The sequence below is a fragment of the Aspergillus homomorphus genome (genome assembly GCF_003184865.1).
Source record: "Aspergillus homomorphus CBS 101889 unplaced genomic scaffold BO97scaffold_99, whole genome shotgun sequence".
In the NCBI taxonomy this organism is placed as follows: Eukaryota; Fungi; Ascomycota; class Eurotiomycetes; order Eurotiales; family Aspergillaceae; genus Aspergillus; species Aspergillus homomorphus.
Window position 1 is genome coordinate 1,031 of NW_020291985.1, and position 12,384 is coordinate 13,414.

General features: G+C 26.7%; 1 protein-coding gene across 1 annotated transcript; it reads right to left on the reverse strand.

The window, feature by feature from the left end:
* Positions 1–1,117: 1,117 nt before the first annotated feature.
* BO97DRAFT_447406 (inositol polyphosphate kinase VIP1) lies at positions 1,118–5,398 on the reverse strand. Its single transcript, XM_025698776.1, has 3 exons — positions 2,846–5,398; positions 1,427–2,783; positions 1,118–1,373 (listed from the first exon to the last, which is right to left on the reverse strand). Exons 1-3 carry the CDS (start codon positions 5,280–5,282, stop codon positions 1,280–1,282), a joined length of 3,888 nt encoding a protein of 1,295 aa, XP_025545804.1. The 5' UTR covers positions 5,283–5,398; the 3' UTR covers positions 1,118–1,279.
* Positions 5,399–12,384: the final 6,986 nt, after the last annotated feature.

A 12,384-nucleotide genomic window follows, 5' to 3' on the forward strand; every position in this document is an offset into this window, starting at 1 on the left:
TTTAACTAAAATTATATAATAAAATAAACCAAATAGCTAGATATAATAATTAAACCAATTTATTATCTTATTAATATTTACTATTTTATTAAATTTTTATTATTATTATTTTAATAAAGTCTAGTTTACTTATTTTACTTATTTTAATTATTTTAATTATTTTAATTATTTTAATTATTTTAATTATTTTAATTATTTTAATTATTTTAATTATTTTAATTATTTTGAATATTTTAGTAATTCTAGTAGTTTATTCTTTATTTAATCTATTAAGTAGTATGTTATATATAAACTTAAGAATAGCTTAATCTAAGTAGTTATCTTAGATATCCTACAATATCCTATAAAACCCAGCCATTACCCTGACGGAATACCCATATCCTTACTATAAATAAATTATAACATCAATAACCTTAAGAGAATTTATATATTAAGTCAAAAAAGATTACTAAGATAAAGAAGTTTCTAAAAATAATCAAGACATTCTTCTAGGTTGAAGATAGTCTATAGAGTAGTCTAAAAACAGGAGGCAGAATCTATAGTAACACTGAAGTGCTCTAATACTCTAAAGAACTAGTATAATAATTAGTTAAAAAAGATTCTATTGATAAAAAGATAATTTCTTACTGTGAGTTGTATATATCCCTTTAGTAGTTATATTAGTCTCAGATTCTGCTTAATTAGTAAAAGTAAATTGCTATTTTAGTGCTGCATTACTTATTAGGATAATCTGAGTCTACTATCTTATGACAGTACATATAGTAACTTCAATCTAGACACAACTCCTAACTAATATGCATATCAATAGAGAAACATCTCAGTGAGCTTTGATCTTAATAACATTATACTAGATCAGCAAGTGATAAGGTGGCTATAATAAGTCCCCATTCACTGTCAGCGGCAGAAGCCGGTAAGCCATCCGGTACCGGAATATTCCATATTCCGGCCCGTCTGGATCCTTTGTCTGCGTGGGAAGATTCCGAGGAAAATCACCAGTAAGAGTCCTTTGACCAAGGCTCCAAGTAAAGATATAGATTGAGGTCTGGCGACCTCAATATCAGATAGTTCTCTAAGCAATTTGACTTCCGTCAACACTAGTTCTTATTCTAGTAAACCAAGGCTATCTAGCCCTTCGAATTCACTACTGTACATGGCACATGCAATTTAACATTCTAACATATCACTTGTACCAAATCAGCAGCATGAGGACTCAAAAGTACATAAATATTCAAGCATCAAGCATTTATGCCTTGTCGCCGAGTCTTGAAATTGCTTTGAACTAAATACTGCTCAAGTCTGTAGGTGAAGACTCTCGAGCGGGAACATGTTTGTCACTCAGATTCACAGCAATAAACGTCTTCGGCAAGCTGACACTGAAGCACTGTCGTCAGTGTCATGACATCGCAAAGTAGATAGGAAGACTTACGTATCAAACTTCGCCTTTAATGTTTCAATGACCTCTTTCCAATCCTGGTGAGGTGTCAGGCTTCTTCTAGGAGCACAGCCAATAGCATGTCTAGAATCAAGTTGTACGTCCAGTGGGTCAAAAGCATGACATCCAGGGCTGATAGATATGCGGATAGAGTAGGAGTTAGTTGACGATTCGCAGTCCTTAGCTTCATAAAGTTCGAAGCAGATCTGAGAAAGATAGTCCAGCTCGGGTATAGCTGTCCTGGCTATCTTGGTTTGAATCCCTCCTTCCAAGATACAGTTCAGCAGTGTGTAGATATGAGACTCCTTGGTAAAGTAGAAGAAAGATTTGGCATCAGAGGATGCCTGAACCTCTTCTAGATCTCGCACAATTCCCTGTAAGAGCGGCAATGATGTGAGCAAGCCGATTTCAAGCTTTTCCGTATCCGTGATCCCATATTCCTGTGGAGTCACATAGTCAAAAAGAACCTTGGCGAGCTTGTATAGTTCTCTCAGCTTCGAAAGTCTTCCATCCATTTTAGACTTCGAAGGGCTGGAGCCAGGATACAATTTGAAGTAATGATCGTACGTGTCATCGAGTCCTCTAAAGTGCGGCATTGATTCGAAGGCGCATTCGAAGGCGCGCATTCGCTTTTTCCACCCGAAGCGATGAGCAAAAGATGAGGAATCGGCCAGTTCGTCATTTTTCTCGAATGCACAGTCGTTGTTTGGTTTGGAATCTCCGATCAGGTCATCTCGTGTGACCTTCTTCCAGCTGTGAACACTTCTCTCGTCCTCACTGTCATCACTATCGGGAGGCATGAACACCCATTCCAAAAATTGTCGATTGTGCAGGGCATCGAATTTCATGCTATCATAGAGCTCAGAAAGCTTGCTGGGGTCGACCTTCTCTGTATCGCAGAACTCGGCGAACAGTTTTTCCCACCTTTCCTTGAAGAGCATTGGGTCTTCTCCCGTACACCATCGTCCTTGAATGGAAGCCAAGGCAGGGTTTTCGTAATGGGCAGCTGGTCTGCAGGAGCGGTCAATGTCATGATGACCAGGGGAGGCTGATGTCGACGAATTCGGTGACAAGTTTTGAATCATCCGAAAATTATGCCTCATAACATCTCGATGGTATTTCATCAACTCGACAACAGTTGCTAGAACCACTGATGGCTCCGGGATATTGTCTTTGGGCCAAGTAAATTGGGAGGGCGCCGATCCTTCGCGCAAAAGGAGTTTAAGTTTTTTCTTGACCTTGTCCATGAGATCTTTCGCGGCGTTGGAGTCATCTAGAAGGTCCTTTCGTACTTGTATGAAATTTTCGGGTAGTTCTTTCTGATCGAGGAAAGCGGAGGCCCAAATTTGAGCTAGAATAGCAGGTTAGATTCGGTTCGATCATCAGAATTAGATGGATGAGACGCCTACATACCACTAGTGCTCACTCTTCTCTCGGAACTGGTGAAAATCCGGACATTGTTCAGTGCCTCTTTGTTCATTAATTTCAGATCATCACGCATGTTGAGCCCCAGATCTTGAGATTGATAGCGTGCAGCATGTGTCGGTTCGCCTCCCCACTTGATGACGAGCTGAAGTTTATCCAAAACAAGATCATTTTCTGCGGCAGAAAACCTTGAGAAGGTGGCGCCGGAGATAGAATCACTTCGCGTTTGGGGGCGGCCAGTTCTTTCTTCAGCCTGAGTCGGACCGTGGCAACTGGCCTGGGAGGCTTCGTCTTGAGACTTCCTAGCAGACGATGTCATGGATAGATCAGATGGGGACTGTCCTCTCAACTCTTCGGGCTTTCTTTTACGAAACATTGGCTTGATTTGAACCTTCGTTCCTGGCCAACCGCCCTTCTTTTCCAACGATGTTCGAAGCAGTTTCAGCTTATCCGAGTCTTCAAGCCCCTCTTTCAGAGCGACTCTCACGGCTTCTGAAACACGAGCTAAGGCTGCCTCGCCTTTTATGACCACCTCTTCTTGATGGCCCTTAAGCAAGTCGATGAAAGGCTGACTGTGAAAAGTGAATTTGAATTTCTGCTTCGGTGTGCGATCAGCGTGTCTAATGACCGCGACCATGCCCTTCAGTTTCCAGGAATGCTTGGAAGCGGGAGGTGGAGGAGGACAGCCATCGACGGAAGAATCCACCGATACTATAGAAGATTTCAAGGTCTGCGGGTCATAGGCCTTTATCGTTGTATTTTTCTCCTTCGCGGCAGGGCTTTTGTGGGAGTTTCCATTGTCCAGGCTCTCGCCCGATGGTGATGTGATCGGTCGGTTTACGATCGACTCCGACGAGCCCGTTTCGGAGCTGTTGAGGCTTTGTTGAGGTCCCTGAAGCTTAGATGAGCTTGGGGATTTCAGTAAAGTCTTCAACGTATTCTTGTGCGATAGAGAATGCCTCCAGCTGTGACCAGATTCCTGAGGCAGGGAATCAGAAGGCTCCGATACTCCTTCACATCGGCGCTTCTCATTCAGGAAAGTTTCTCTTAAGATGCTGGCGCATTTGTCGTAATAGTCGTTATTATCTTTGACAAAACTCCAGCCATTCACATCAATCACATAGCTTTTCTCGCCAACACGGAGCATGTCAAAACCGCAGATCCTCTGGCCGAATCCATTAGATATCTTCGATGCGATGGATGCTTCTTCCTTGCTCAGCTTTGTAATGTATCGGATTTCTTTTCCATGCGTGTTGCGACGAACAAGCCCGTCAACCACAGGAGACTTCCGGGTTTCTGCATGACAGAAATCGGGTCCAACCGTATAGGCCTTGACATCCTCGGAATTATCAACCCTCAGAAATTGCTCGTATATGTAGCTAGTGTCGTCTTCCGTGATCGACCTAGGAACAATAAGGTTGGGATCATATTCAGAGCTTTTGTTTCCAACTTTGCGGAAGAGTCTCCTGCCACCACCTCCATATTGTTGGTCGTTTGGAAAGTATATGTGAATATTGTGGTCTTCACCATTTACTGGCTTCTCAACGAACGGTTTCTTGAGGACTTTGCCGTCGACGATCAGAGAATCACCATCTTCAGACATTGTCACGTTCATCGATCGGGAAGCCCCTCCTCCAGTGCCGTCGCTGGGGCCTTCCAGTTTGACCCCGGTCATCCTATATACATGCTGGGCGAGTTCAGCGGATTCCAGTATGGGTCCACCATCTCGGTTGACCTCCATCCGCTTGGGGGAGGGTACACCCATGTGATCTAGTATTCTGAGACATAAGCGCCGGTCCCATAGTACCTTTTGCATAGGCAGATCATTGACACAGAAAGGTTTGCGAAGTCTTGCGTATGCAATAGCTTTGTCCAAAGGAAACCCGTCAGAGAAGAATGCTATTAGGTATTCGCATACTGGCCAATTCTCTACATCCTCGTCAAGAATAACCTTGTCACCGAAGACAATTACTTCGAAGCCACCCTTAGCTTGGAGTCGAGTCAGGATATTTTGACTGGGCTTGCTGCGAGCCTTGACATCCAGGGCACAAACACCGATTCTGCCTAATTTTGGTAATGAAGGTTCGATTTCGCCAACGGAGCTTGCGGCTGTGCTCACGCTGAATCTTCTAGGCACACCGCTTGAGGGGCGGATTCGATGATTTTCCTGGCCTATGCTTTGGGCATCCGAGACACGATCCGATTTGTGCAAGCTTGAATGGAGGGTTTGTGCACCACTAGAGTTGCCCTTTGTTGAGAAAGAGGTCGCGACGTCATGTATTGAAGCGTTTTTCTGCTCCTGGTTCGGGTTAACAACTGCAGGGGCCCCTAGGTTAAACGACTCCGCAGCAGTGCCGGCCGTTCTGGACCCAATGGGATCGGGTCTTTCGAACGGGAGGCCACTTGTTTGATCAGCGGATTCCATTGCTGAGGATGATACTGGTTTGATGTGTATGATGTGTATGGTAATCAATGTTGGCGCTGCTGTATTGGGCTTTGGGAAAGGAAATTTGATAGATGCACTGTCATGGGGCAAGCAAGATCAGTTAGTCGGCGAGCTAAGTAGTCCCACAGGTTTAAAGTTGCAGTTCCATTCATTGAGTACAGGTATTAAATGATTGGAAGGGCACTCATTGGCTTGACTTGGGCGGCAGCGGGCGGGCGGTAGATACTGAGACCTATGGGATGAACTGGAACAATAATTATTTATAATAGTATGATTGAATATCTTAAATATCTTAATATTGATATTCTCAGTTCATAGAGAAAGATTATCTATTATAAAAATAGAAAATTAACTCAAAATCAAAATTATAAAATATTAAAAATTTCTAATATTTAAAGATTAAAGATATAACTATTATAAATCTATTATCTACAAGAATGGGTAATTTTAATAGTATATAATACAAGTATCAACAGAAGTATTTTCAAAATTATCTTCTAAGATGATAGAAAGAATATCAATAATAATAATTCGTAAACTAGAATAATAGAATCTAAATAAAGTATATTATTAAATATATAATTAATATAAATAAACTATAAATTAGGATATTTATTTAAAATAATATTAGTTATAATCTATATAAATATATTAGTAGTACTTGTATAATCTACATAAATAATAAAAAATATTTCAATTTATAGAGTATCTATATAAGATATAATATTTTCAACTCAGTAAACTAATAGTTATATATAATAAAAATCAGAATCCTATTTACAGGAAACTAATTAGATATATATATATATATATATATATATATAGAAAGAGAGAGAGTTTAATATCTTTTTATATTTTAATTTATTCAAAATATAATATATTAGAATATTGGAATTATTATAGTAAAGATTAAAATTAATCATAAATAATATGTAAAATTATAATAAATAGTTTCTTTTAAATCTATATGATTTTTACTATAAATTTTGAAATATCTTATATTTTTTATTAATATAAGTAAGTATTATATATAATATGATCTAAATGATTATTAGAATTTTTAATAAAAAGTATTCTATAGTCCTATTGAATTTCGGATTTCTAAAAAAGAATAATATATAATAGTTTTTTATTTATTAATTTATATAATAATAAACATTAGGCTAGTAGTATTTTTTGAATTTGGATATATAAACTTTTCTAAGATATCTAAAAATAAATTCATTATGAATTAATTATATTAAATTAATCTTAATCTACTTATTATTAGGTATTTGTAACTAGTTTTTACAAAATAAGAAATTCTTCTCTTTATATAATATTAATGATATTTCTAGATAATAATTTTTGTTAATAACTAAGGTTTTTAGAATTTTGTGCAATTATTTCTTTTATTTTTATATAATATATAGATTAGTGTATATCTTTTAAAGTAAGTCAAGATTTTATATATGTTTAAAAATAATACTTTATTAATTTATAATAATTTGTATTAATGTTTTTTCAACATAAAAAAATCTATATTTAATTAATATAAGAGATTTTCAGTTTTTTAATTTTATAATTAAAATAATTTTTATTATTTATAGAAAATCCTTATAAATTCTCTGGTAAAAATAATTCTAGATCTATTTTCTCTAAAATAATCTAATTTTAGTATTACAAGTACTTATTTTTTAAAGAGAAGATTTTTTAATTTTTGAAATAGATTATTAAACTTGATTTTATATTTATTAAATTAATATATAATTTCAAAATCGAAATAGAATCAAAGTTCAGATTAATAAATATACTAATAATGCAGTAATTTAATAAATATAAAATATTTTAAATCTAGAATATTATTCTTTAAAGTAATAAATAATAATAAGAAATTTTTTATTATGTGTTTATATTTATTTTAATTAAGAAATACTTCTTAAAAATGTAAATAAAATAAGATATAATGTTATTTTATTTTTATATTAGAATGATACTTCACTAAATATATAATTAAAAATATTAATTTTTAGAATAATATGTTAAATCTGATTAAATAATTATAATACTAGTATTTTAATATAAATATTTTTTAAATTTAATAAAATAGAAAACAATTTTCTATTAAATATATAAATAAAATTATTAGTTTAAAAAAGTCCTCTATAAACTATTGGTAAAAATAATTAAAATCTAGAAATATTTATATATTAATTATATAAGTTAAATTTAACTACTTGATTATTTTTTTTTTAAATTTATCTAAAATGTATTATAGTCTATAATTAGATTTGAAAATTTGAATTTAGATATTATAAATTTATATTTTATATTTTAATATATAATCCACCCTCTTGTAATTTCAAAAAATTTAATAAATATAGTTAAAATATTATTAATATACATAATAAAAGATACTTAAATAATCTTTTAGAGTATTATTAATATAATATTAAATTATAATAGAAGTTTTAATATATTTAAATTATATTACTAGTATTTTATAAAATATTAGATAAAATTTAAAAATAATTAACTACTTTTGTTTTTTTTTAAATTTTAATATAACTAAAGATATTAAAAATATTATTTTAATAAAATATCTTTTTTTAGATTAATTAAGGTTTTTTTATAAGTAAAAATAAATATCAATTTCTAATAAAAATAATATTTAATATTCTGTATAGAAGTCGAAATTATTTCTAAATTTTTGATAAATAATATAATTAATATTACAGATAATAAATTAAAATAGATGAATCTTTTTTGAAATTATTTTATAATTATTTTTAAAAGACTTATAGCTTTTTTTAGAATATATTTTATATAAAATTAAATAAAAATAATTTTTTTCTAGAAGAATTTTATAATTATGATTTTAATCTAATAATAGTTTTCCAATTTTTCTTTAAAAGAATATTTATAAAACTTTTATATTTTTTAGATAATATAAATTCTTTGAATTCAATAATATTTTCTAGAATTCTATTAATTTAACTTATATTTATAATAAACATTAGATACTCTTAGTAAATATAAATAATATGAATTATTCATAAGATAAAATAAATATCTTTTTAAGACTTTCAATACAGTAATATTTTTAAAAATATTTTTTAAAAATATTATATAATATATATATCTTTAAGAATCACAAAAATAGATTATAATAAATTTGATAGGGTAAGTTAATAAATTAAAGAATATATTTTATAAGTTTTATTTATAAATTATAAGTCTTTAATTATAAAAGCTTAAGAATAATTAAATGAAATATAAATCAAATAATTCAAAAATATTTTTTAATATTGTTATATATCTTTTATATAATTAGAATAAAATAAATAACACAACTTAAATTACTTACTTATTATTAAATCTTTATAAATATTTTATAAATCTTTAGAAGATACAGAATTAATTAATAAATTTTAGTCTAGTATTTATCTCTTACTTTAAATATCAAAAATTCTAGATTAATTATAATATATATTAGAATATTTAGGTCTTAGGGATTTAAAATAATAAAAATAATTATTAAACTTTTTTGATTCTTTTAACAGAAAATTCTCTAATAATAATTTAAAAAATAATCTATGATTATATTAGAAGTTTAATTTATTAATAATTAAAAACAGATTTATTCTTTATCTATTAAAGTCTGAAGAACAAAAATATTTTAATTAAAAATAAAAATAAGATCATATTATTTAGAGAATATAGAAATAGATTAATTTAGTAAAAGTAATTTTTATAAATTAATAAAAAAATAAATAATAGTAAAAGAAATTACATATAGATATTCAAAAATAATAGATATATAAATATTATATATAAAATATATATATTAAATTCTAGATAATTTTTAATTTAATAATAATTCAATTTATTATAATAATATTTACTTTGGTTTTTATAAATAAATTAAAAATATAATAATAAGTACTAGAAGATAAACAGATTTATAAAATTTTAGTTAAAAATTAATGATTTTTTATAACTTTTATTATGGATTTTATATTAGTTTCTAATAATATATAAAATAATATTAATAAAGAATCTCTAGAAGTAGTTTTAGTTTATAAATTATATCATAAATAATAATTAACCAAGATGTATTAAAAACACATTAAATTATAATAATCTTATATCAATAAAATATTGATTAAAAATATATTTTTAAATTCTTTATTGATATTATTCTTTAATATTAGGAGTAGAATATATAGATATATATAAGCTTTTTATATAGATATCTAAACTAAGTAAAATAGAGTGAAATTATAATATTCTTATTTTAAATAATATAATTTATTTCTAGTAATATAAAAATAGTCTAGATCTCTAAAAGAATATGTAAATAAAAATAGAATATTTATAAAATTATATAAAATATTTTTTTTATATTCATAATATTATCATATATTAATTAATATTAATATTTATTTAGAAATAATTAATATATCTCTTAATATTTATTCTTTTAATTATATAAATTGAATTTTAATAAAGTAACTTAAACAAACTAGTATCTACATTACATTATTTTTTAAAAATCTATCTTTTAATTTTAATTATATAATAGATAAAGTAGCTATTAATTTAATTTATTTTTATATTAATTTATATAACATTTTGAATAAATTCTCAGAAGTAAAATAAAGTTTTATAATTTAGATATTCTAATTTTTAATATTATTTTAAAATTAAATTATATATTATTAGGGGCTTCTTATGAGTTTTAATTAATTAATAAAATTAAGATATTTAGAAATCCTAATTATTTCTATTTTTAGTTAAATATAAAATTTATATTTAATTTATTTAAGTCTATATATTTCTTCTCTACTAGTAATTTAAGTATAAAAACTTTTTATATAAAAATAATTTGTTAGGCCTTTCCACCTGATATAATATTTAAATAAATTTTAGAAATATAAGTAATCTTAATAAATTTATACTTCAAATCTTTTCTTTCAGATAAATAGAGTAGAAAATTATTACTTTATAATTATAAATAATTATTAAAATATTTTTTTATCTAAGCCTGATTATTCTAAACTGGGGTATTGAAAATAAATAATTTTAAATTATTATATATATAAATATCTAAAATAGTATCAAGCACTTATTAATTTAAAAATTTTATCAATAAACTTCTTAAAAAAATATATATTAACTAAACTAAATAGTTACTAGAGTTATTGTTTATTAATTATTTAATTAATAATTAAACTAGTTTTCCGGCTTTATAATAATTAAGATTATTTGATATATTTAATAGTTTTTTTTATAAAAATATTGAAAGTATAGATACTAATAAAATAATATAAATTAATTTAATATTTTAAAATCTAATTTTTATCCTAGTTCTCTTTATTCCTTATTATTATAAAAATAATTCTTAAAATTATTATCACTATTATTTTTCTATTTAATAAAGATAAGATCAATTTTAATATTTTTTTAAAAGATTATTATTAATTTCTAGAATAGGAAATATATTTTAATTAATTTAAGTAATTTTTAAAGATTATATAACTAATTTAGAAATATTTAGTAAGATTTTACTAATTTTGAAAAATTAGATAATACTAATTATATATTTATATAATTATTTTTTTAAAAGAAAGCTATTTAATAAATTTAAGAAATTTTATAATCAAAAATCTTGATTTACTATATTAATGAAAAAGTATTTATTATTTTCTAAATTAATTTAAGAGAATTAATAAAAACTCTAATTAATTTATTTATTTTCCTAATTTTAAGTTTTATTATTTTTAAATAAATTAATTTTTATTAAATAGTATAAATCTTAATAAAGCCTCTAGATAGGATTTTTAATAAATAATATTTATTAATTATTTTCTATTTTTTGAATATATAATAAATATTAAATAAATTCTTACAGTTCTGAGAATCTAATAAAATCTTTTTAAATTAAATATAATTATTTTATTTACTTAATTTAATATAGAAATGATCAGTAAGATTACTTAATTAAAAATATACAAACTTTTTAAGTTTTTTAGATTTAGAATTAATAATTATATTTTATTTTTAAAAAGAAAAAATAATCTACTAGATCTAGAATTTAAATTAATATTATATCAATTTTAATATTTTAAATAAAAATAAACTAGGCTGAATTAGATAACTAAGTTTTTTCAAAAAACTTAAATTTATCTATTTCTATATATTTTTATTAATAATATATAATTCAATTTGATTAATTTATATTAGTTAATTAATTTATTAATTAAATATAATTATATTATTTCAATTTATTTAAATTATAATTTAACTTATAGTAATTTGAGAATATTAAAAAAATAAAAAAAAAGAAATTTTAAGTTTATAATTATTTAATATAAAAAGATTCTAATATATATTTCTCACTAACTTTATTTATTTCTGTAAGGATCAGGTGATCTTACAAACCTGCCTCAGGCAGTCAATTACTTAATTAGGGTCAATGGGTCCATAATAGCCTGATTCAGGCCTGAATCAGGGATTGTGGGTAATGTTGGCTGACTGGCTATTGTTTTGAATAAATCCCATTGTTCTTTCCTTACAATTTCTTATTTCATAGAAATATAGTAAACAAGTAAAGTAAAGATAAAATAAAAATAAAAATATCTAAAAATAATAAATAATATAAGAAAATAAATAAATCAAGAAAATAAATAAGATAGTAAATTTAATATATAATAATCTAATTAATTAAACTAATTAAATCAATTAACAGAATAATAAGAAAATGAATCTTTTTTATATCTTAATTAGATTATTAATTATTTTCAAATCAGAAAGCAGATCAGTTTAGAGATAAGTAGTTAAAAATAGATCATATTATCTAGGTAGTATAATCTATTAAACTTATTAAGAAAAGAATAATTAAACTAGTCTACTTAGCTAGTTTAGGCTAAATAGAGCTGTATGTCTAACAGAATTTTATATATATCTAAATATATTAAAATACTATTTTAAATTGGAGATAAAAAATAATATTTAAAATAAAAATATAAAAATAGTTTTTAATATTCTTTTTAAACTATTACTAAAATCAAAGTAATATATATTTATTAATATATTATTA